The 27,635-nt window shown below is 35.2% G+C and overlaps 2 protein-coding genes across 2 annotated transcripts; both read right to left on the bottom strand.

Moving 5' to 3' along the window:
• Nucleotides 1–5,770: 5,770 nt before the first annotated feature.
• LOC107981872 lies at nucleotides 5,771–18,461 on the bottom strand. The gene is made up of 8 exons (XM_031925961.2): nucleotides 18,200–18,461; nucleotides 17,839–18,007; nucleotides 7,477–7,745; nucleotides 7,222–7,392; nucleotides 6,920–7,139; nucleotides 6,598–6,848; nucleotides 6,349–6,517; nucleotides 5,771–6,256 (listed from the first exon to the last, which is right to left on the bottom strand). Exons 6-8 carry the CDS (start codon nucleotides 6,841–6,843, stop codon nucleotides 6,015–6,017), a joined length of 657 nt encoding a protein of 218 aa, XP_031781821.1. The 5' UTR covers nucleotides 6,844–6,848; nucleotides 6,920–7,139; nucleotides 7,222–7,392; nucleotides 7,477–7,745; nucleotides 17,839–18,007; nucleotides 18,200–18,461; the 3' UTR covers nucleotides 5,771–6,014.
• Nucleotides 18,462–21,075: 2,614 nt separating this feature from the next.
• LOC116416724 lies at nucleotides 21,076–23,908 on the bottom strand. Its single transcript, XM_031925974.1, has 6 exons — nucleotides 23,579–23,908; nucleotides 23,422–23,486; nucleotides 23,144–23,332; nucleotides 22,872–23,080; nucleotides 21,211–22,487; nucleotides 21,076–21,099 (listed from the first exon to the last, which is right to left on the bottom strand). Exons 1-6 carry the CDS (start codon nucleotides 23,906–23,908, stop codon nucleotides 21,076–21,078), a joined length of 2,094 nt encoding a protein of 697 aa, XP_031781834.1.
• Nucleotides 23,909–27,635: the final 3,727 nt, after the last annotated feature.

Raw genomic sequence — 27,635 nt, forward strand, 5'->3', positions numbered from 1 at the left:
GAGTTAACAGTTAGAAAAGTAACTATAAAAAATAAATTAAAGGATTTCATAAGAAATCTAATAGTATGAAATGAATTACAGACACTAGTTTAACTTCTGTTATAAGTACAAGAAAGAACAGTATGAAAAGATTAATTTTAATATTTACTTTTTAAGTTATCTGTATAATTATTGTGCCATACTTGTACAGGCAACTTGTTTGCCTCTATAGGAAGCCTTTAAAAGGCTTATGTATATGGTCATAAATAAATAAAAAAATAATATTCAAATAAGGGCCACATATAATTGACCATGACTAAAAACTAGAGATGGAATATATATTCCAACATTTTTAAATGTTTGTCCCTAAGATTTATTTATTGTCATTGCAAAACCTAATTTAACTGGGAATTGGCTATCTGTAATATTAGAAGGAATATCTTCTTTAGCTGAAGATTATTCAATACGCGGTAAAAATACTTTATATCCAATTTTACTTACTTAATATTTCCGCACAAATAGTATATTCTAACATTATTTTTATTTGTATTCCGTTTTTTATTTTATTTATTAATTTTTTTTGTTAATCCGTAGAGTTAGAGAAATGCTTAATGCGCTATGACAGGAGCCGTGCAAGACTCCCCGTGTGTGGGACTCTCCTGGCGCGGGACAACGCCAGGCATATCCACTAAAACTCCACCTCTCGTAGGGCCGCGATAATCCCCCCGGTAACCGCTTTCGCATACCTTTAGGGGTCGTCTGTCTTATGCGCTATTCTAGCCGTCACCTAATCTGTCAAACAACCATCATTGTTTTTTAGCGCGCAGAACCGTCTCTATGTACGCTGGAGACTCTGGTGTGAACGCTCCTATCGTCAGCTCTAGAACTCTGCCTATCTGTCCATCGGGGGCGGTCAAAGAACGTGTGTTTTACGACGTCAGGTTTGTCACCGCAGTATTTACACGCCGGAGTTGCCTCCCTGTTCATCGCGAACAGGCAGCTTCTCAAGTAGCCATGTCCGGAGAGGAATTGAGTGAGATAGAAGTTTACCTCCTTCCACCTCCGCTTCGTCCACGGGCCTATCTCCTTAATCAGTGTTCTCGCTCATTTCGCTTGCTGGCATTGATCCCATCTTTCTTACCATTTTTGCATTGTTTTCTCGCGTTCTTCGGTGGCCAACAAAATGCTATCCGAAATCAGTCGACCCTCGTATATCCGCTTGCTCTCGATAGCAAGCAGGTCGACGGGGATCACCCCCGCGATTATCATTACCGCCTCTCCCGAGATCGTTTGGTAGGAGCACGCTATTCATAATTCTCCTCTACGTTGCACTGCCGTTATTTGCTTCCGGCATTTCTTTACTTCCATAGCGCGTGCCCACACCTCCGCTCCATATAGTAGAATGGAGTCAGTGGTCGCCATTAGAAGCCGTCTAACAGTTGGTCTCGGCCTGCTCACGTTGGCCATTAATCGGCTAAGCTGCGCTACTCTTATAGTCGCCTTTTCGCATACGCGATCTAGTCAGGAGAACAATTTCTGTCTTGTTCGGTGCTAAGGTCAGGCCGTGGTCTGTCATCCACTTTAGTACCATACAGATTATCGCGTTTAGCTTTGTCTGCGCAATCTCTACATTTAAGCTGTAATAACCGCCGCAACATCGTCCGCATACCCTACGAGTATGACACCCTCTGTCATTTCTAGTCTAAGCAACCCGTCGTACAGAATGCCCCAGATGTCCGGTCTGAAAATCGAGCCCTGTACCACCCCTGATGTTATGGATCTACTTCTTCTCCCTTCCGTTGTCTCGTATACCATAACTCGATCGCTCAGATAATCTTCCACAAGTCGTCTGACGTACGGTGGTACCCCAAACGACCGCACGGCGTCTAGTATATCTACCCACCTAGCTGAGTTGAACGCATTTTTGACGTCTAATGTCACGAGCACGACGATTGGTCTTGCCGCGTGGCAGGCTGAATCCGTACTTTTTACCATGTCAGGAACCTCTCTAATCGCTCCTATTGTTGACCGCCCCATTCTAAAGCCGTATTGCTTAATACATCTACTTGACAAGAAAAACTGAAATAAAAGAAATGCAAAATAAAACTTTTGCGGAAGCTGTATCAAGTATCAAGCCTCAAAGCAAACCAGAACGTGTACCTAAGATAACAATCAAAAACTCTAATAAAGATAATCCTATAGATAAAGTGGATGAATTTGTGGCTCACTATCTGAATAAAGGAAAGTCAATCCAGACGAAAAAAGACGAAATTATAGTTAACCGTCTAAATGAGGAAAGTACATATATAGCCTTCAATATACTAACGAAAAAACAAACTGATTCGTGCGAAGTGAATAAGGAAAAAGTAGAAAACCCCAAAGTACAAGTTGTCGGAATAGATAACTTCGAAAATTTTAGTAACAAAAAAATTGAGGATGACATAAATCAAAGGAATTTCGGCAACTTTTCTAAGAAATGTGTAGTTCTATATTTATATATAAACATAAAATTTCAAACACAGACAGTGTTATTAGAAGTGCCAGCAGAGATATACCAGTGGGTCAGAGAAAACAACCATAGACTTTTTGTTGGATATCAAAACTGTAGAGTATATGATTATTGCAATATAAAACCTTGTTTAAACTGTGGCTGATTTGCCCAGCTGAAAATAATCATATGAGAGCTCATATGAGCCATCATATAAGCGATCATATGAGCCATCATATGAGCGATCATATGAGATTTTCGAGCGGATTCTCATATGAGCTGTCATATGAGCTCTCATATGATCGCTCATATGAGCTCTCATATGATTATTTTCAGCCGGGTGGCCACAGCGGTGCTAAGTGTAATAATGATTCTACCTGTTTAAGTTGTGCAGGCTCTCATAAAACAAGAGATTGTCAAAGTTAAGGTAATAAAAAGTAATGTTTGAACTGTATTTTTAGCAATAACAGATACGAGACGAAATATAATATTGAATATGTGGCCACTGATACCCACGAATATCCCTATTGCAAAATCTCACGTGAGATCTTACATGAGATCTCACCTGAGATGTACGGCAGAAAGTACTTCAACTAATGTAATGGTAATGAGATCATTTGGGATGTCTTAAAATTCACTTATTTCAATCAACTCTCTTATATCAAGCCAAGCAAGATTTAAGCAAAATGTGAAATAGATGATTGAAAAACACTTAAAAGAAGTCTCATAAAAAAGAAGAATTTAATCTTGTGTATGACTACATATAAGAAGTCTCAATACAAACTTTGAGAAACTCGAGATTTTCATAGAAAGTTTGTCAACAAGAAAACCTTGCATTATTATAATCTGCACTGAAACCTGGAACCTGCAATATCCTTAATTATATATATATATATATATAATTAAGGATATTGCTATATATACAATATCATATGATATATATATATATATTATATCAAATTATTATAATAAAAGGAAAATTAATAAGGCAGATGGCGTAATGTTATATGTCAAAAATAATCTACTCCTACTATCAAGGGGCGCGGTAGCGCCCCGATGGCAAGTATAAGTTTTTATACGCTCTGCCGTCGGAGAGTAGCACAACACTATTATACTTTGAATTAGCTATCTAACCTAAGTGCGTTTTATTGTCTCCAATGATTTCTTGTCTGATATGTCTTCAATGCTGATGTTTGAGTAATGTATCTTGAAGATTTTAATGGGAACTTTCTGATGATCATAATATTTTGCTTCAAAAATTTCTCTATTAGCAAAATAATTATGATCAAAAATTAATTTGCGATAATTTCTTAAAATTTTGGTCATGCGATTCTCATGTTTTTAAGTACAACAATACAAGATATGTTATGAGATAATAGGTTATAAGATTAATAAGCTGTTTCTATTTACATATATAAAAAGCAAGAAGTTGTTTAGCAAGGTCACCTAAGCATTATCATAAAGAATATGTGAGAGACGAGGATCTGATTTTCTAGGCTAGAATTTGCCATTTGTGATCGTGGATTAGTGTGTGACTATATGCAGCTGAAAGAAGCTCACGCGGCAGCAGCGTGCATCGAGACTCGTGTAACGGTGTAAACATAAAACATAGCCTAAAATTGTGCGGTGTATCGGTGCTTGTCGGTGTACGGGTATGAAGACTCGCTATATAATCGAACTCTCTTAAATCAGTCTGTGTGCGTGGTTATACGTTTGCTGAAGAGCCCTCGTGCTTCCGATAGTGTATCGCTCGACAAGAATTATAATGTGTCTAATAAGCGCCGAGAGCGCCAGCCAGGACGCGATGCAAGCTCTCGTGTGCGTATATCATACACGACGTGTGAATGTTTGGTACAAAGTAAACACAGCAGCATGCTCCATATTAAATGTAAATGTCTCGGAACCTTTGGCTCACACGATGGACTGAACTGGGCACTGGTTAATCGCTCCAGGATATGCTGACTGCGACATGAGAACGCGATACACAAAGGCAGAGAAAACAGCTATTTAATAAGTAAGATCATGATTGTTCTGTTCTTTCTCAAGTTCATACGCTATTGTTTTCCCGAAATGAGCTAAGGACTACAATGTTTTCCTCTTGATCTTCCACAGCTTAGAAACTAGTTCAAGGAGGAATGTGACTGTGTCAACGATCTCACCGAGTTCGGGGACGAGAAGAACCACTAGGACGCGAGGAAGATGGACTAGACACACTAGACAATCACACCGACATACTGGGCTGCGATATCAAGAACGAGACTAATAATGTGATCAGCTTTGTATAAGCTCATCTTCAACTTTATGAGTTCTGACCGCTCAAGCTTGACGCTGACCCCATCGATTACAAAGATGACCTCTACGGCTGATGCTGGTTGTTCGACTCGTACCAGAGCCTTTCTAAGCGGTAACTATATACTCTTCCTCCAAGACCTCATACGTTTGTTCCTCCAGAATAAGCCAAAAATAAACGACAAGATCTACCTTTTTCTGTTACAGCTCCTTCAACCTCGACATGAGTAGCTGCGAGGCCAACTCGATCATGCCTCTGCACATATCATCGGTACAGCAGAATTTGCTACGGCTAGGGAGCGCAGCAACGACGATCGCGGATCCGCTTTGACGTTTAGCAGGCGTCACCTTGCGCTTAAAACTAAGCTGAAGAAGCCCGCGTGTCTGTGTTCGAGCAAGAGCTGCAGCAACTGCCGGGCGGCACGTCAGACAATCAATGGAAATCGGCAGCGTTGGAAGCTTAGCATACTCGTGACACCTGATGAAAGCCCATACCACGCTGTTGCTGCTCGCCAAATATACAGCAACAATATTTAACTACATAGTCACGCTGGAACCACGGTAAACAACCGCGTTGAAGTAGCATTCTCTCGACAGGTCGTTTGCATCGAAGCTATTTCTTTAGAAGTTTGGTTAAACTTATTAAACATTAATTTATAATAATTATTATATTTTCAAAACACATCCCTGGTAGAATCAGTAACCCAGTTAATTGCCAGTTCTTGGGATGGAATCTAAGAAGTGGGCAGTAACGATGTAACGCTTTTTCACATTGTTACTGGCCAGTTTTTGTATCCATTATTTCTACCCAATTACTAAGCATTAATTTCCCAAGAGAATTGGGTGTATAAAAAGATCAAGCTATGCTCAGACCAATAAAAGTAGCCAAGAAATACCAATCTAAAGTTGAGTGAGAGTTTAAGAAAATATACTATGAATTCCAGCGGATATTAGAAATCTTGATTTTTTAATTGATTTTAATATATAAGAGCAATAAATATTTAGAAATGGATAATTGTTTAAGAAAATATTTATTTATTTTATTTAGAAAACCTTACAGTGAGATAAAATAAATAAATTTAAATAATATTGCATGCAAATATTTAAAACATTGTGAAATGTAAGTACATAGTATTTGTTTTACAATCCTACATTCAATCTAGAAAGATAATCCTCGTCAAATTCGTCATCAAACTCTTCCTCATCCTCTTCTACATTTGCAAATTCAAATTGCATTGGAGTAAAAACTGTATTTGGATCATTTATCTTTCTGTGCAGTAGGCTCTATGGCAACTACTTGTACTGATGCAGTCGATGCTGCAGTATTCTTGGAAACTTTAGATTTTTGTGCAGGACTCGTTGATTTGGTTGCATTTTCAGGTAAAGATTTTCTTGGGACGTGCCATTGGCTTGCATTCGACAGGACAGTACTTAAGGAACTTGTAATATCCTTATCTGTGGTCTCCAGATTAGCCATCAATCTGTGTTCTTTTATAACAACTGAAATTATAAAAATTGTTAAAATTCATTGTACGATGGATATAGAAGTACTCAATGAATAAAATAATATTTGAAAAATATACAGCAATTACCTGTTACGCACTGAAGAAAAGGTGTATCTCTTATTGGAACTCTATCTTCTAATTTCCTGACAGCCACGCATTGAATAGCTACATCTTTGGTTAGAAACATCTTCAACATGCTGATAATTGATTTTGAAATGACCATTTGTGGATCCAATCCAGACTGAAGTACAATTGACTAAAAACAATAAATAAAATTAAATTTATGAATTACAGAAAATCTTATAATCGAAATAAATATAATGTATGATACAGTACCACTGATTCTTTAAGATCACTTTTCTTCAACAAATGAATATTAAATGTTTGAAATTCTACCATAGTTTTAAATGGTATATCATAATTGTACTTTTTAGACAGTTGTGGAACTGTGGCAATAAAATCCATAGTTGTACTTCTGATTTTCTTCGTATCTTTGACTGCTGCTTTAATCTTGCTGATATCCAGTTTCATGGTTTTAACATCGAGGCTCAAACTTGAGATATCTGTTGATATCTTGGTCATACAATCTGCAATTAATAAATATGGATGTTTATATTTTCTTTTAAACAATAATAATAAGAAGAAATGATTTAATTACCCAATACAGCATTCAATAATCTCTTGTTAGCACCATGCTCAGATGTATTTGTCAAATCTTCAAGTGTTTAAGCTCCAAGTTTGGCCTTTGGCTTAATTTTTTTGTCGGGGGATCCCATCACTTTTTCCATTGCCTGAAATGTTGTTACAGACAGTCGAAGTACCAGGTACACTGTCCTGTACAACAGGTGAATCATCGGATTCAGATGATCTTTTTGTACCTATTTGACAAAGATATCATGAAAATAGCAGTAATATCATTATACAAGTATTAATATTCAACATATAGACATACAAACTAACCTTTTTTTCTTAATGAGTCATTGAATGATTTAGCAGCAGACCGTAATTGCTCTTGTCGAATGAGATTAGCAGCTCTCTGTTCTGCCTATGTATCGCTCTCACCAGATTCTGCAGTCAGAGTAGTTTTATGTGTAAGAAGTTCATGCTTGCGGTACGCATCACCCAGACTTACTGCAACAATCATTGAATAATTTTTTGAGTAAATACAAAAATCTTACAATATTTAATAATTCTGCATTAATTTCATGTATTAACCTGCTTTTCCTCTTAATACAACTGTGTATGTTGACCACGTACTAGGAGCATCTGATAATTCTTTAAGCACTGAATCCAACTCATCAGATTTTTCTGTGTCATAAGGTGGTGGTGGATATCTCGTAACAACCCTCTTCTTTGCTTGTCGTATTGAAGCCACTTTGTTGCAACAATATCTGTCTTGCGCACTTTTGGTTTTCGCCCAGCAGCCACAAATTCAACAATGTGGTAAGGGAATTGGTCTAGATGTACTGATTGGTCATCCATTTCTGAAAATACACAAAATATTTGTTATTAAAGTGAAAATTACATGTGGTCAGTAGGACTATATTACAGGTGTCAATATTAACCTCAAAATGTGGAAAAAAAGCTTGTATTAGTTGTAGACACATAAATAGTTAAACAAAAAAATCATCCAATCACAATAATTTTTTTTTCAAATATGCTACTTTATTGTTTAAAAATTGCGCATAGTTATCATACTACCTTCCTAACAACTAATTGAGTCTTCTCGCGATGAGACGAACAAAGAATATGGCCGTGTCAAAATACTAATATCGAAATGCAATATCAATCTATTTTTTGCCCATTTACAGCCCATTTCCTTCCCACTTTCAATCGAACTTCGCGCGTTTTTTTCTCAATAGATTTTGTGGTTAGTTACCCTGTTGAAAATAATAACGTCATTATATTACGTCATTTGACGCTACAAATTGGAACCTTTTATGACGTCATTATTTTCAACAGGTTGTACTTCTAAATACTTATACTCTTAAATACTTCAAAATTGATAAAATGGTTGCCTATGTAGGTGCTACCATCCGGATGGTAGTACGGAAAATGGGGGCTAACGCCAAAGAAATAATGTTTTTTAAATATTTTTTGTTTAATAAAATAATTAAAAATTATTAATTTCTTGGTCATTTAACGTCATTTAATGACGTCAGTCAATGGCGTCATAAAATGACGTTATTATTTTCAACAGGGTAGGTAAAGTAGAGTATACTGTACCGACTGAAATGTCAATCTACTAATTTCAAAACAAGTTTCATTCTTACTTGATGACAATGTGTAAATTCAAGTTTAAAATGTGGTGAAAAGTGAGATGAGGTGTTAAGAAAAGGTTTGCAAAAACTGTAGACAATGTTGCATGATCATGTTCATTCAACATCATTTTTAATGAAGAAGTGGCACTGCAAAGCATCTGCACTCGTCGCTTGAGGAAAAACTCATGTTCATCTTGATTATTTTTGTGTGAATGTCATCGAGAAGAACAATACTGGAATGCTGACTACTATCAGTTGATTCTACTTCATATATTTGTAGCAAGAACCACAAGAATCACAAGGACTTGAAAAAATTGATTTTACTATTTTATACTTCACTACATCCAAGTAAATCTTCTGGTCAGTTTTGATTATTTTATTTATTTTTATGACTTTACCATTTCTTAATATAGCTGAGTTATCCGGATGTTCTAAAAAAAATACTGGTTTTTATACATTAGCTGAATTACTGCGCCTTTTTTTTTCTTTCAAGATTGATATATCTTGAGGAACTTTGGCCATCTGATCCAAAACTTTCTTCATGGATTCGTCGACAATATTGTGATATTGTTCTGTGCGGTGATAACAGAACATTCTTGATTTTCCGCAGTTCACTTTCAAATGGAAAAGCTGAAATTTCACTAAGATTGCATTGCATATTGTCCACGTCATCAGGTAAATGAACCAAATTATGTACATTTAATGTCACAAATTTATCTCCATAATAAATACTTGAATCCTTTACAAATCTTGTCAAATAATCTCTTGATAAAGTTGTATACTGCTTAGCTTTCTGACTTGATAAGAGTCGACAAGCCACATGAAATAGAAGGAAATGTTCATACAATTCTTTGTTCAGCACGTTTTTCAAAACCACAGGTCTACAATACAAAACAAAAAATCTTTGTTCAGCTGCTTTATAATTGGCGTAGTCACTTGTAGGTCTAATTTTTCTATTAAATTCTTTTGGAATATCTTTTTTCAACATATTAACTCTTCTGTCCAATTTTTTTTGTTCAACACTTATTTTCACTTGTTTATCACCGGTCATCCAATTGTCGAATAACCTTAACATTAGTCCCAAATATAACAAATGCATGGAGTCGAGTATGAACTGATCCACTAGATTAACTTTAGGCTCAATAGCTAATAATGGTGATGTGCCAGTGTGGTGCTGCACATCAGTAAAAGATCTAAAGTCCTCATCTGTTCTTTTACGACCAAATTCCTTGTACACTGTAGCATGATCAACTTTGTATGCAGTCACATCACACCGTTCACAGCTATTGAAGCTCATGTGTGCTTTAGTACATTTTACTTGAGATCTTGCCGGTGTATCACACATAAAAGCTCTAGTTTTAACATTAAAGTGAACAGACTTGATTACAATTCCTTTTTCTTATAGAGAGTTTAATTCACAAACAAAATCTTCCAAAAATTTGTTTTGATCCATAGGTTTTCCATTGCCATAAAAAAATGCAACTGGAAATGGCTTATAAGCTGTTGGCCTTGGCTTATAAAATATTCTACATAGAATAGGCCACATTGATTTTTACTCTGTCAATGTTATAATCCAGTCTAAGAATTTGGTCATTGTGTAAAAGTGGATTGACACATGCACGCAGTCCTTAAGTTATACCCAGGTAATAGAACTCGCCTAATGAATTGGAAGAGTCTATCATTGTTTGGATGTTATATTTTGCATCAGAGGTGCGTAAGAAACTCTTGGAACATGATGGTATGCTCGGTAGAAGTCTTTTCTTCAAAATCTTCAACAAAGAGTCCAAATGATTTTTTGGAATTCCAGAGTCTACAGCCCATATCCTCAATAAGTTCACTTCTGGTTCTTCATTTGTCATGTTAAATGTTTGTTCACGATCCTTCTCACTATGAGCTAATGCCTGTCGATCATGCTCATTAGAATTCACACTGTCATCAGAATAGTCTGAGAAATCATCGCTATCAAAATAATTGTGACCATCCTCACTATCAATACCCTTATTCTCATAGTTAATTTCACTTTCATCTACATCCTTCATCACATTGTCAACTTCACTCACACTAAGGAGAAAATCACTTTTAACTTTTTTACTAATTTTTTTTTCAAGCAATGATCGCGTACACGTTTAGCACAGCTCATTTTTCTAAATTAACTGTTGACTATGTGAAAAACAGTAATAAAACAATTAATTGTGAACATTTACATAAGCCGTTCATTTCGGAGCAAACGCATTTTTGGAGCAGCTACGTGGTTATGTCTTTGATCAAATTTACGAATCATGCTTGTATATATAGTACTACACCTGTATACTTGCTTCTTGATATAGAATAGATAGTATGAATGCAGCGTGCGCGCCTTTGAAAAATTTAAATGATGAATATATTCATTAATAATATTTTAATAATTATAAGATTAGTGGCTACCCTGTTGAAAATAATCGGATGGATATCCAGCTGGATAATCTACCTGGATTTCCAGCTGGATATCCACATGGATTGACATGGATTCCATGTGGATCCGGCATGGATTCCAGCTGGATAATCCGCCCGGATTTCTAGTTGGATATCTACTGGATTGTGGCAAAATCCAGGTGGATTTTCCAGCTAAAAATTCAGCTTAAAATAATCTTAAAAAAAAACGCCTAGACCTGGGCTCGAACCCGGGACCTTTGAGTTGATAGATTTGCGACTTAACCACTTGGCCAATTCATGACTTACCTTATGATCTCATATCGTAATATATATGGTAAATTCTGTATATTCCCGATATAATGTTGCATTAATTTGTATTAACCATAATAGTACATTACGATACAAGTGGCATACGTCGTACTTTACGGCACGGCGAATATAAGTGTCCAAGCACAGCGAGTGAATTTTCAAGCTGGAATTTGCGTTTAATCTCGAGCGTAAAATGATAAAGTTTATACATCGGTTAATGCATATTTATAACATTATATTAGGAATATGCAGGATTTATCATGTATGTTACGTTATGAGATCATAAGGTAAGTGATGAATTAGCCAAGTGGTTAAGTCGCAAGCCTATCAACTCAAAGATCCCGGGTTCGAACCCAGCTCTCGGCGAATTTTTTAACGATTATTTTGAGCTGGATTTTTAGCTGGAAAAACACCTGGATTTTGTCACAATCCAGTGGATATCCAACTAGAAATCCGCGTGGATTATCCAGCTGGAATCCATGTTGGATCCACATGGAATCCATGTCAATCCATGTTGGATCCACATGGAATCCATGTCAATCCATGTTGGATCCACATGAAATCCATGTCAATCCATGTTGGATCCACGTGGAATCCATGTCAATCCATGCTGGATCCACATGGAATCCATGTCAATCCATGTAGATATCCAGCTGGAAATCCAGCTGGATTATCCAGCTGGATATCCGTACGATTATTTTCAACAGAGTAAGAAGTGCCAAGTTTTTAAGCATGTTTCATTGGTATTTATAATTGGTAGGTATTGGCTATTTTTAATGGGTCATAACAAAGTTATTTCCCTCACATTAAAAATGCGCAAGAAATCGCTACTTTTTGTACATGTAAAATGTCAATAGTTTTCTACATTTTACTTTACCAGTTTCTGCCTTAACGACCATTATAACTGGGCACTTTTCTACCACGGATCGTAAACTTGACAAAACTGTAAATAATGTATATCAAAAAGAATAATTGCAGATGTAAGCATTATTCTTTTGTTAATTAATTTTCATAATAGACATATTATTTCTATCCAAAATAAAAGTTTATGATTATTGAAATATATCTCCACTACCTGGTATCCCGGACCTGACCTATACTTAAATCATTAATTATATTCAACTTTCTTTCTCTTTCTTTGACCTGTCGTCAGAATTACGACATAGGGCAGTAAATGTTCATAGCTCTTTAATAATAATATAAATTAAATATTCTGCACTGGACCTAGAAGAGCCGTGACCCTTTCAAATCTAAGTTACAATATAAGTTTATTGTAAAGAATAGAATTTTAATATTGCGACATCAGCTGAATTTTTCTTGTAGCAACTGAACCTCATTAAACAATCAAGTTTTTTTAGTAAATATGAACGTATGATATGTATGACGATTAATAAATATGCACATCGTAGACTACAAGACGAGGGGACGGCAAGTGTGAGTTAAAATAATAATTTCGAAAAGTGCAACTATCTTATTTTTCATAACTATTAGTTACGATTGATACTAGCTTACCTGCTGATCTTTAATACTTGACCTTTTCAAAGCTGATTTCACTACATTCACTTACGTATATATTTATGAGAATATATGGAAAAACTTTTGTAAGCTACAAACATTTGACAATTCTTTTAAGAATTTCGTAAATTTTTAAGAAGAAATAAGAATTATACTACAAAATACATCAGATTTGTGAGGATAGAGCCATAACTTATAGTTGCCAACATTTTACCTTGTAAAATGTTTTGTTATAATGAAGTGCTTAATGTACCTGTGTGCCTTGAAGCCGTTTACATCTTTTCTCAATAACTTAATATCTAGGAGTTAACCTGTCATCTATAAGGCGGATATAATTTAGAGCCTTAAAATTGTTGGGCCTTGTAATTTTTGGGCCTTAAAAATTTTGGGTTATTTAAATTTTCCTGTGTGCCGTGGAGCCATTCACATCTTTTCTCAATAACTGACATGTTTTATTTTTTTATTATTATTTATAATTTAAGGGGGTACACCACCTTTGAAATTAAAATGAAAATTTTTCATTAAAAATTTATAAATACTTATATAAATGAACCAAATTTTTATTACTATTCTTAGACATAATTACCTTTATTTTTATGGTTTTAGACCTTCTATATACCTCTATAATACCTACGTATAGTTGGGAGTCCATAATTCACTTACCGTAAGACTCCAAAGGAACGAATGGCCCAAATGAGCTCAAACTCTAGGATATTGTTTAAAAGTACATTAGTTATGGTATGAATGAGGGGATTTGGTTTAAATTTCATAGAAAAAGTTTTATAAGCATATTACTGATTTTTTAATCAATTTTTGATTAATTTTAACATAACTATCATGTAACTTTTTTTGCTAATGTCACTTTGGTACAGTGAGATATATCTCGCCGCCCGCGCGCCAAAACATTGCCACTGCACGATGCCGTCATATCGACGGCACGCGTGGAGCTTAAAGTTCCATAGTTATAGAACGTAACAATAAATAATTTAATAAAAAAAAAAAAAAAAAAAATTCTAGCGTCGGTAAGACTTGAACCCGGATCCTTTGGGTTAGTAAGCTGAAGGTCTATCACTGAGGCACAAGTACTCGTTACAGTTAATACAAAAATTTAAACTCATGTACTTCAAGCAGCTTTAGATACTTAGTACTTTTACAATATTAATTAACAATTGCCCGTAATTGCCTTAAAGCTGCTGTCCGCCGTAAATGTTGGAAAAACACGCCTCAACAGAGGAATCCGTCGGGAATATAAGTTTTCCAGATTTCGTGCAAAAATTTTCTAAGTCCTCAATTTCCGAAAAACCCATGTGTGTCATAATCTGCCAAAGTGTGCCAGAGTGTGCCAAAGTATACCAAGGTATACCAAAGTGTAATAAATTTCCGAATTTGAACACTTTGGAACACTTTGGAACATTATGGCACACTATGGCACACTTTGGCACACTTTAGCACACTTTGGCACACAATCCATTTCCACTAGGATTCGCTGTCTATCGCAGTCTATCGCTGTACTTTCTTTTGTATCAAATAAAAGATTATTCTGATAGTTTCTAATTCATTATAACCGTGTGTTAAACTTTATTTCGGAACCATCACCTTAGAGTCCACTGGTCTAAGAGATAACTCAACAGGTTATGGGCCCAGGAGTTCACAGCAGAAACGGTTATTGTGTCGCACGAGGAAGACGAACGCGGCAGCCATCTTCTGTGAGTGTTCTGTTGAAAACGAGAACCGTCTCGTACAGGCTATCGGGAGTAACGTGCGTAGTCGAGTCGAGGAAAAATGTCAAACGAAGTTTCAGTGCGACATGTTGAGAAACTGGACGGAACGAACTTTATTACGTGGAAGTTTGAAATGTTGGCTCTGTTCCGAGCAGCGCGAGTGCACGAGGTAGTGAGCGGCGCAGATGTGCTGGCTGAAAACGCTACTGCGGCAGCGAAAAACGCGTGGGAGGAGAATGACGCGAGTGCGAAAGTGCTAATCTCCACAACACTCGAAAGATCACAGAAGATCTCGTTAATCACGTGTGAAACCGCAAAAGATATGTGGGACTCGCTGTGCAGTCAGTATGAACAGAAGACGTCGTCCAGTAAGCTGCTCTTGCTGAAGAAGTTTCAGGCCTACACGATGGAATCAGGAGACACTATGGTTCAGTACGTGTCGAAAATCAAAAACCTGGCACTGCAATTAAAGAACGTCGGCAGGGAGATGCCCGATGATATCGTCATGGCGAAGATTCTCTCCGGATTACCGTCGAGCTATAGCGGATTCCAATCATCGTGGGACAATGTCGACGAAGAGAAACAAACGATCGGTAGGCTGACAGAGCGGATCGTGAACGAGGAAGCAAGACCTGCAAAAAGTGACGATGCAGTGGAGGTGTTATCGGCGATTAAAAACGGTGGTGCAAAAGGAAAAACGCGCGGAGTACCGGGCTCTAAGTCGAAACCGAAAAAGGACCTAAAAGACATAAAATGTTACAAATGCGGTGAAAAGGGGCATTTCGCGCGGGTTTGTCCAAAGAAGAAGCAGAGTGGGGGTGAAGGAGATGGCGGGGCTCCGAAGTACGTGTTAATGTCGTCGGTCGACGAGTGTGCAGTGGCAGCGCGGGAGAACCGCGTCGTTATCTTGCCAAATCAGGCGAAAAAGCTGCTGGAGGTCGATAAACACGAGGCCTGGCTGGCCGACAGCGGAGCGTCGCGACACATCTCTTACCGCCGCGAGTGGTTTCAAACTCTCCGCACAGGCGTCGGTGGCACTGTTGTGCTTGGCAACGACCGTGAGTGTGCGATAAAAGGAGAGAGGACGATCATTCTCGAAGCGTACGTTGACGATGAATGGAACAGCGTTCAACTAGAGGGCGTTCTTTACGTACCGGAAGTCAAGAAAAATCTCACCTCGATGAGAGTTTGTACGAAAAAAGGATGCTTTATCGGATCAATCAACAATGAGTTGCTGACAGTGTCGTCGAGTTTCTTGTTCATTATAACCGTGTGTTAAACTTTATTTCGGAACCATCACCTTAGAGTCCACTGGTCTAAGAGATAACTCAACAAGAAAACCAAAACAAAAATATGTTTATAGGAGCAAAACTGTCTTTAGCTGTGAACATGCCTTGAAAGGTCACGTGATCGTGCTTTTAGTATAACTTACAAAGCTCGTAACAGCGCCCTCTTACGATGCCTTTACTTGCGAACTACTATGTTTTTGATTATAATGATAGGATGATACAATGATAGGAATATGATATCAAACATAATGAAAGATTTACAATTTATTAATTACAATTAATTCAAACTGTTTTCTGATAATTGTTTTTCGCATAATTAAAAAAGGTCTTGATTTTAATTGCTGTTTTCATTATTTTACATAGTATAAATGTTATAAATTAAACGTGTTTCTATAAATTTTATTTTCTTATTAACATTAAATACCAAACAAATTAAGTATCCTATTAAAGGTTGTAATATAATAAGGTTAGAAACATTTGAATTGTTGAATGTATATAGGAATCAGTAGGTATTTTATATTCCAAATACAAGAAGATTCTAATGCTTGATTTTTTTTAATGAAGAAAACTTTTGTGATTAGTCAAAGTTATCTCTGTTAAAAATAAATACATAATTTTTGTGCAAATCTTAAGTACGCACAAGAAACATGTAATTTACCTGGTAATATGCATTAAAAGTGTGATATAATTTGAGACTGGATATTATGAATATATTAAACATTAATATAAGTATTTGATGTGGTCATAAATGGTGTTATTATCCCATGGTCCTTCCATTTATGGGCATAACAAATACTTTCAGTTATATTTTATGTATTTAAAATAGCTAATCTCAAATTATCACATATTTTAAATACGTATTGCCAAGTAAAGTACAAGTTTTTAGTACATGTTAAGGATACATACAAAAAAATATGTATTTCCTACTGCAAAAAGCAGATGACAATCAGCTGCTATCGGCTTAATATTTTTATTTAAGCTGATAGTTACAAATATGCGTTTATATGAGATAAAATGTTAATGATAATCGGCTGATTATCAATTGATAAGCATCAAAAAGTTTTAACCTTCAGTATATATTTTCAAAGTTGTTTTAAATTAATAAAATTCACATAATGAGGGTCAATACAGTTTTACCATCCAGATGATAATACCAAAGCACTGGCTGTGAGCTACAAAATTTTTATTTTTTAATAATTTGATTTTAACAAAATATTATCTTTAAATATTAATAAATAAAAATTTTGTAGCTCACAGCCAGTGCTTTGGTGTTATCATCTGGATGGTAAAACTGTATTGACCCTCATTATGTGAATTTTATAAATTTTATTAATTTAAAACAACTTTGAAAATATATACTGAAGGTTAAAACTTTTTGATGCTTATCACTTGATAATCAGCCGATTATCATTAGCATTTTATCTCATATAAACGCATATTAGTAATTATCAGCTTAAATAAAAATATTAAGTCGATATCACCTGATAATCAGCTAACGTTTTGACACAATTATCAGCAGATTATCAACTGATTATCATGTAATAATCAGCTGATTGCCATCTGCTTTTTTTCAGTAGGGTTTATTTTCAACAGAAATAACATTAGAGTTTAAATATAATGATAGCTGAAATGTCATCATTTTTTTCAAAGGTTGGCCTTCATCCTATAGTCCTGATAGATCTATCTGTGAGAAAACTTAGTATGTAAGTTAGTTTAACTCTAACCCTAGTGGGAAAAAAATGTAATAAATTATAATAAAACATAAAAAACATATAAGAAAATGTAAGAAACTGTACCTTTTTGTTGGATTTGGGACCTTTTTTCTCCTACGTTTTTGTACACTTTCTTACATTTTCAGATTTGTTAACTTTTTTCTACATTTTATTACATTTTATTACATTTTATAACATATGTTATTTTACCGCCCAATATAGTCAATATATTTTTTTAATTATTAATTTTATAATAAAATGTAACAATGCATAATACATTGTAAGAAAAAGTAAAAGGATGTAAGCAGAAGTAAGAAAATAAAAAAGTCGCTATTTTCATATATAATATTACGCTTACCCTGATAGCAAATGGCCGATAAGTTCTGGCCTGTTCCCTAGCGACTCGATAGAAATGAAACCCAGAATCCGTTGAGAAATATGCGTATTTTCTACGCTGAAACCCGAGTTGCAGAACTTCTCTTAATTTTTTGCGCATGCGCGTACAGTTCAGGCCAGGCACACTCATACTAGAAGTATATGACGTGTATTGTAGGGGCTGTTTGCTATGTTATACAGCAGAATAGCATAGCAAACAGAACTACAGTTTTCACAGTTTCAGTCAATGTTGAATGATGAATATTTAGCCTATTAATTCATCTAGAATGATTTTCAAGGAAAAATATAATTTTCAAAGCACCCATTAAGATTGAAAACCTAACCTTACACATGCATACTGTCATATACGACAGTGTACAAGCATGCTGTACTGACTGACTTTGTGTTGTTCAAGTGCAATTACTGTGTGAAAAGTGTCATTGATGCTCAAAGTCACCAATAATAAGGTTTGCACAGGTATTTCAATCTCATCAGTATGCGAGCCAGTTACTCTCAACTACCAAATCTCGAAAACTATGAAAACTATCATATTTAGACTCTGAAATTTTGCAACTTAATTTGTGTTGGCATGTTGTAACAATATATTGAGTGGAATTCATTCTAGATGATATGAACCCTGTTAAAAATAAATACATATTTTTTGTATGTATCTTTAGTACGTACTAAAAACATGTAATTTGCCTGGTAATATGTATTAAAAATATGTACTGATTTGGGACTGACTATTTAAAATACATTAAATATAAATATAAACATTTGATGTGGCCATAAATGGAAGTACCATATAAGGATAATAACACCATTTATGGCCACATCAAATACTTATATTTATATTTAATATATTTTAAATAGTCAGTCCCAAATCAGTACATATTTTTAGTACGTACTAAAGATACATACAAAAAATATGTATTTATTTTTAACAGGGAATTCAACTTTCATATATAGGCCCACCTGTATTTTTTGACGCCATAGGCATCAGGGTGAAAAGCCGAACCAAGACTGTTAAGTAAAAACTGATATGGCAGTCTGTTTCTAAATAATTGAACAAGTCTTAATGCAAAAGAACAGATATCCACTTTTAAAATCATGGATTTACCATGATTATAAGAGATTTGGTAGTTGAGAGTAACTGGCTCGCATACTGATGAGATTGAAATACCTGTGCAAACGTCATCATTGGTGACTTTGAGTGCATCGATAACACTTTTTACACAGTAATTGATGATTAAACGAACTTGCAAAGTGAAGTTCGATCACAATTATATGAACAAGCTTGTTCGAAGATATTTTCACTTGTAGTACCGCAACTTGTTGCCAGATGACGCCACTTTTCAGAGATAGATCCGGAAAAAAGACTTTTTCTTTTTTTTTCTCGCTCTATCTCTTACCCCTACTCTTCCAGCCACTCTGGGCTACTGCCTCTCTACTTCATTAAGTTTAGAGAAGCGCGAGGTCAATCCCGGGGTTGGGCCCCTACACCTACAACTCACTACTATTTTAAAATAATGGGTGGGACTCAAATATCTTCAAACAAGCTTGTTCATATAATTGTGATCGAACTTCATTTTGCAAGTTCGTTTAATCATCAATTATATTTCACTGCACTTTTTCGAAGATATTTTCACTTGTAGATGTTTAGAGAACACAAAAGTATTTTATTTCAAAATCTTTATTTAAATTACAACTCATTAAAAGTTTCTTTCTTATAAATATTGTAATGCTATTTGAGTTGTCACGTTGGTTTATCAAGGATATAGCAGATCTGAGTGTGTTCAGGGTTCCGTATGCTGCTCCTTCATTAAATTTCTTTGTCAGGCAGTTAATAACAATATCTTCTTCTGCATAACATGGATCCTGTCACTTGTCTTTACAAAAATTCCACCAATATTGGAGACTTGTATTATATTGTTTTGTCGTACTCTCTGTTATCGAAGATGTCATGATATCTATTGTGGTTTCTTCCAGGTTCTTTTTCTTAAAGCTCTGCCTGATAACACTCCTGCCACCAGGGTAAGGTCCGAGGCCAGTGGGTACGTTAGTTTCCTACAAGGTGAAGCCAAAAGATTAAATGATGGTTCAAAAATGATTAATTTGAATTAGTTAATTGATAAAACAGTTCATATAAGAGTCTAACTGTACTGCCCAAATTATCCAAAAGAGATTCTCTTTCCAATGGTTCATTTTTATCATTTAAAATCATGCTTAAGGTCATTGAAGCTGCTGACAAGGCCGCGCCTGAGAGGTCTTGATATTCCTTAAAAAATCCATCTTTCATTAGGGCTTTCTGGGTTAGACTAACCGAAATCTCCTCATTTAATTTTGGGGCTTCTAAATTAATTTCATCATTTTTTCTAGGAATTGCCGTTAAGAGTTTTTGTTTTTCGTCCTTATCTGTCAAAACCTTTCTTGACCAGACTTTAACTCTGTCAGCTACTGTCTTTATTAAAACAAGCTTCTTTTGATCTACTTCAGATGGATTATCTCCCAAAAATTCTTTTGTTTCCTCCTCGATAATTTCCGTTTGATATTCCTCTTCCTCAACCTCTCCATCCTCCATTTAGTATTTAGTATTTAGTATTTATTTCCCAGAAAATTATTTTTTACAGAGTGTAATTACATCCGCAAAAAATAACCCGCAGAGGTACACGCAGGTACCTGTAGGCAGGGCTGGTTAATTACAATATAGTAATATCTTAAAAACTAAAACGTAATAATAAAAGAAAAACATTATGTACAAAAACAGTATTTGCATTTCGCATTGTGTTTTGTGAGGTAATAGATGCGGTTTGGAGACCACACATAATAATCAGTGATAGAGCATGACAGAATAAGTAACAGGAGATTATCCAATCTTTTAATTTTTTCTTTTGCCATAAGTTTTGGCAATATCCACAGTTTTCAGATTGTTCGGTAACAAGTTGAAAACGGATACAGCTTTGAGATAGCACATTTTGTTACTAACCATCTTTTTGTATTTAGGTACAATTACATTTTTATTTCTCGTGTTACTGTTTGAGTTCAAATATTTCGTACTGAGATCATGTTAATTACAAATTTATTCTTATTTACTATTTTTAAGATTCTTTTCTGTAGGTTTTGAAGCAAGCTAATGTTACTCTTGCAAGCACCACCCCACGCAATTACTCCGTAGCTGACTATGCTATGGAAGAGTGCATAATAAATCATTTTCATAGTTTCAGTTGACATTACAGGGGTAATCCTGTAAAAAATAAACAATAGATACTTAGTTTTTTTTTATCATATTTTGAATGTGAGAAACCCATCTCAAGTTATAGTCATAGATTATCCCTAGATATTTACAGTTATCGACCCTAGCTAGTGGCTTATCTCTAATTTTAATACATGTATGCAGGGGCACACTATCACAGTAATTGCCAAAAGTCATGTAGATAGTTTTCCCAATATTTAGTGATAGTCTATTACACGCCAGCCAAGTATCAATTTTAATTAAGTAGTTGTTCATATTTTCTTGGGCCTCATTCCATGATGACCCAGTCGATATTATAACAGTATCATCAGCATAAGAAGAAATAGCCTTGGAGGGAACTTCTTTTAACATATCATTTATATAAATCAAGAATAGTAGCGGGCCTAGAATAGTTCCCTGGGGAACCCCGATATTTATTCTCATGCTGATACTTTTTACGCCATCAACTCTAACCCTTTGGTGTCTATCATTTAGATAGTCACAAAGGAGATCGGTAGCCAGGCCTCTGATTCCAACCTGGAAAAGCTTCTTAATCAGAATATCATGATCAACAGTGTCAAAGGCCTTGGCCAGGTCTAGGAAAGTGACAATAGTTGGCGTGCTTTCGTCTAGATTATTGTACAGAATGTTAGTTAAATAGTTTAGAGCGTTTTTCGTACCCATGTTTTTCCTGAAGCCAAACTGCTGATTAGAGATTAGTTTATGCTTATCGATAAAGTCAATGATTCTGCTGTGTATTATTTTTTCGAATATCTTAGCCAAGTTGGAAATATGGGCCGGCAGAGATATGGGCCTGTAGTTAGAAATATTGTGCTTTTCTCCTGCTTTGTAAACAGGTATAATTTCTGCATTTTTTAGTGCATTAGGCCATATTGCCTTTTCAATACATAGGTTAATGATATGTGATAACGGTATAGCAATGAAGTTACATAAGCACTTTAGGGTTTTGGTGTTGATGTTGTCAACACCGCCGTTTTTTAGTTTCATATTGTATATTATGTTAGCAATTTCTATAGAATTTGTAGGACTTAGGAATATTGAATTACTGTTCATATCCGGCATTGAAATGAATTTGTTTGAAGATTTGTCAATTTTGGAACTCAAGTTATGACCAATTTCACAAAAATAATTATTCATGCAGTTGGCTATCTCTGCCTTATCGTAAATCTTACCCTTATCGATTTCTATGTGACTTATACTATCTTTGGCATTCTTATTTTTCCCTATTTTATTGTTAATAAAACTCCATAACTTTCTCGGGTTATTTGCACAATTTCCAATTAGATTTTTGTCATGCTTTATCTTCGCTTCTTTTATAAACTTGTCTAAGACTTTGGCATAGGTGAGATACTCATGTTTGAGTTGATCATTAGATCTATCTTAGCGCCATAGATTATACAATAATTCTTTAGTATTACAAGATTGTACTATCGCATCGGTTATCCAGGACTTCCTGCGTTTATGCCCTGCTTTTTTTCTCCTAAAAGTAGCCTGTTCTATACATAGTTTTATTTCGCTAATCAATTTTTCAGTAGCTTCGTTAGGATCATGTATTGACAATATTGAGTCCCAGTTTCTAGAATTAGCAATGTACACTAATCTTTTATAATCAACAACCACAGAGGGTTCAGGCGCTATAGTTTTAAATCTTCCAAGGGAAACAAAAATTGGATAGTGGTCAGTTAAAGAATTAATTAGTTTATAAGTAGCAGTTTTGAGTTTGTTGGTTTTTATAAAGATATTGTCAATACATGAACCTTTACAGTTTCCAACAGGAGGTCTGGTAATACCGTTAAAACCGGGTAAATAACCCTTGTCCAAAAAGTTACAGAGGAACTCCTGGCTCACTTTATTTGATTCTAGTAGGTTGATGTTAAAGTCACCTATAAGTAGGTGATTTTTTACTTTTTTCTTTTTATCTAAAAAATTGTTTAGTGCAAGTAAGAATTTACTTTTAGGTATTTCATGAGATCTATAAATCGATGAAACATCCATATAGCTGTTATTGCTTAATTTGATATGAATATTAATCAACTTGATTCTGCCACATTCGATAATCCAGCTATCATGTTCAATGCTACTATCAACAAAAACCATAACTCCATCATTTTGATTTAGTCGACTATCATTGTAGTAACTATTGTAACCATCCAATTTATAGATCTTGTAGTTAAATTGTACAAACGTTTCAGTGCATACCAACATTGAAGGCTTCTTTGCCAGACTATTTAACAAAATTTTCAGCTTATCAAAATTTGCCGACATACTACGTATGTTGACATGCATAATATAATCACAATTGCTGCCAAGTGCTTTGTTAAGATTAGTAGTGTCCTTAAACGTTCTTTCTTTTCTAGTAGAATCGTTATAGATTGTATCTAATATTTCAAAATCCATTTAGCGTTAGGTATTATAAAATAATAATAAAAGAAAGGACAGGTGAAAACTACTTAATTTTAACCGGTTTTACCGAAATTTTAGTGTTTGGAGAATGGCGATGGGCTACCCTTTGGATCTGGTTCAGTTGTTTTGGATTCTTCGGTTTATGTGTTTTAGGCTTGATCTTCGTTAGATGATTATCCACTTGTTCCAGGGGACGAGAAGTGGCAGCAGCTGAGTGTTCATGTTCGCTGGCAGAACCACTTGCATCTGAACTAACGTCCAGTTGCTCATTTATCTCCACATGGTAACCTATCGGTATTGGTTTAGTAGTCGGTAATTTAGGTTTTACAGGATAGTCCGTTGACTCAATGTATTTCTTGATTTTGTTTTTTAGAATGATACACAAATTTGAATCCATGGCATCATGATTAACATTGTAATCTGTAGCATACTTTTGGTTGCTGTAGCTACAGTTCGGGCATGCAAGAGTGACACTTTTGCAGGTGCTTGTTTTATGCGCTTTGTTGCACCTGAGACATGGTTTAACGATGATTAAGTTATACAGTCTGCAGCATTGCCATCCAATAAAAATTTTATTATTATTATCTCTAATATACAGGGTGTTTCATTTTAATCCGACCACGACAAAAAACCATGGAAAAACTAATTTTAACGAAAAATGACCTTAACAAAAGTTGAAGGGGGTAAAGGGGGCCATCGAATGACACAAACACCTATGACCTTGAACTCGATTTTCAAGGTCATTTGAGGGTAATTGTGATTTTTTTAAATAGGAACCTCTATTTTAGACCTTGGAATCGGATAGAGTGGATAAAATTACGTCGCAAAGGATATTTTAAGTTTGCTTTGGTAACCTTGAGAAGGTCAATTCAAGGTCAAATAACAAAAAATCTGCTAAACAGCTGTTTATCTGGTTTTATTTTACTGATGTCGAAAGATGACCTTGACAAAAGTTGAAGGGAGCAAAAGGGGCCATCTAATGACACCAACACCTTTGACCTTGAACTCGATTTTCAATGTCATCTGAAGGTCATTGTATTTTTTTAACGGGAACCCTTATTTTTGACCTCGGAATACGGAGCAGCGGAAAAAATTACGTCGGAAATGACATTTCATGTTTGCCTTAGTGACCTTGAGAAGGTCAATTCAAGGTCAAATAAGAAGTATCAGCTTAAGATTGTTTTCCTTTCAATTTTTTCGTAGAATTATCATTTTGTTATTGTAATAAACATTAAGAGAATAATTGACTTAAAATGTGATTATGCTTTGCTGACTTCAAAGCCATTTTGTAAGGTCAAAAGTGCAAAAATGCAATATCAAATGTTATGTGGAGTCCATATTTATATGCTAACTTTAGTGTTGCCCAGGAATAACGACGTGGACGTAATAGGATTGTGTTCCCTTTGGGGTGCTTGATTAGAGTGAGTCTCCTTGCCTCTCACTTTTATTATGTACAGATTTGAATGTAGGTGCCCAAAGACACCACCATTTTTTTGGATTCTATTCAGTTCTTGGGATGTTTTCGTAAGCGAATTTTTATCCTATCTTTAGCGTTACTCAGGAACGACGTGGACACAATTGGCTACTAATTTTCCTCATCGAATTTTGCACCCCAAAGGGAACTGGACTCCACATAACATTTGATATTGCATTTTTGCACATCTGACCTTAAAATGGCTTTGAAGTCAGCAAAGCATAATCACATTTTAAGTCAATTATTCTCTTAATGTTTATTACAATAACAAAATGATAATTCTACGAAAAAATTGAAAGGAAAACAATCTTAGGCTGATACTTCTTATTTGACCTTGAATTGACCTTCTCAAGGTCACTAAGGCAAACATGAAATGTCATTTCCGACGTAATTTTTTCCGCTGCTCCGTATTCCGAGGTCAAAAATAGGGGTTCCCGTTAAAAAAATACAATGACCTTCAAATGACCTCGAAAATCAAGTTCAAGGTCAAAGGTGTTGGTGTCATTAGATGGCCCCTTTTACTCCCTTCAACTTTTGTCAAGGTCATCTTTCGACATCAGTAAAATAAAACCAGATAAACAGCTGTTTAGCAGATTTTTTGTTATTTGACCTTGAATTGACCATCTCAAGGTCACCAAAGCAAACTTAAAATATCCTTTGCGACGTAATTTTTTCCGCTCTATCCGATTCCAAGGTCTAAAATAGAGGTTCCTATTTAAAAAAATCACAATTACCCTCAAATGACCTTGAAAATCGAGTTCAAGGTCAAAGGTGTTTGTGTCATTCGATGGCCCCCTTTACCCCCTTCAACTTTTGTTAAGGTCATTTTTCGTTAAAATTAGTTTTTCCATGGTTTTTTGTCGTGGTCGGATTAAAATGAAACACCCTGTATGTATGAGATAAAGGCCAAAATATAACTTTCAGCTTTTAATAATATAGGAAAATTGCTGAAAATAATTGGGTTGGATGGTGTGCACATGGCGGCCACAAGTGCGGGCCCCATGTTAAGGCCAGGAAATAAATCGTTCGCGTGTCATACTAAAAAGACAAGTGGAATTGTGTGTATTTTTTGTGATAATATATACCACGCGAGTTGTTTTGAGAGAATTGATAAAGTAAAAACCCTAAGTGATGTGTTTATTATCTGCCCAAACCACGAGGATGTCAACATAACCTCAAACGTAACTCAAGATCTGCTAAGCAAAGAAGTGAAAACCGTATTAGCTCAACTTAAGAAAACTACAATAAGTGAAATTAAGAATCAAATACTAAATGAACTCAATGATAGTAAAGATGGGAATGAATCTGAAAGTGAGGATGAAAAACTAAGAATGGAAAATGCATTACTAAAAGAACTAATCAGCGAATTGAAAGAGAAGAACCAACTCTTAAGAGAAAAGCTTAATACGGTGAAATCTATCATTCCAACGCTAAGAACAAAAAGTTTTGCTGAAATAACAGCAGCTAATGAAAAAAGAGTTCAAAAACGTGTACCAAAAATTATTGTCAAAAAAATGAATAAAGAGGACAAATTAGAAAAAATTACGGATAGAGTAAATCATTATTTAATTAAAGACAAAACAATTCAAACAAAAAGAGTAATAAAAAAAATGAAGAGGAATTAATAATTAGCTGCAAAGACGAAGAAAGTGCTGACAAAGCGATAAAAGCACTAAACAAGCTAAATAGCATATGCAACGTACAGAAAGAAGAAATGCTGAATCCGAAAGTAAGAGTTGTTGGCATAAATAATTTTGAAAATCTAGGAAACGACGCCTTAGAATCTGATATCAATACTAGAAATTTCAACGAAATGAAGAAAAAGAGTTCAGTCCTATACACATACAAAAATCCTAGAACTAACCTCCAAACGCTCATCCTGGAGGTAACCGATGAAATCTACAAGAACATCAGAGAAAACAATAACAGAGTTTTCATAGGGCATCAAAGCTGCAGAGTCTTTGATCACATTAGAGTAAAACCTTGTTTTAAGTGTGGCCGATACGGTCAGAAAGGAACAAAGTGCCGGAATGAAGTAACATGCCTAAAATGTTCTGGAAACCACCAATCAAATGACTGTCAAACAAATAACTATAAATGCCCAAACTGTCTACATAGTAATAACAACTATAATACATAATACAATACAGAACACTTGGCATTTGACAGTCACGAATCTGAAGTGTTAAAATCTAAAATAAGGAAAATGATTGAAACAACTGACTGCAGTGTATTCCCTATCATTGCAAGATACCTCGGTAAAATAGAACAACAACATTACCAGACGACGACAACACTATCAGCTGGATTATCGACTACAAGTCTGCATAGCATAAACTCAGGAATAGTGAGCATAAGGAACAACAAAGCGCATAATGGAAGACATTGACTTTATTGAAATAAGTAATAGTGAATTAGAATATAATAACATACGGACCCTCAATAAAAGTCTTAATGATGATAACACTAAAAACTTAATATTATGTATAAATGTAAGAAGTCTAAATGCAAATTTTGAGAAATTTGAGACTTTTATTGAGCGACTAGCTAGGAAGCCAGTGATTGTAGTGTGCACGGAGACATGGAAGCTAAAAAAACATCCAGAGTACTTTCACCTAGGTGGTTATAAGAGTTATTACAATAATAGTGT

The sequence above is a fragment of the Nasonia vitripennis genome (assembly GCF_009193385.2).
Source record: "Nasonia vitripennis strain AsymCx chromosome 3 unlocalized genomic scaffold, Nvit_psr_1.1 chr3_random0006, whole genome shotgun sequence".
Classification (NCBI taxonomy): Eukaryota; Metazoa; Arthropoda; class Insecta; order Hymenoptera; family Pteromalidae; genus Nasonia; species Nasonia vitripennis.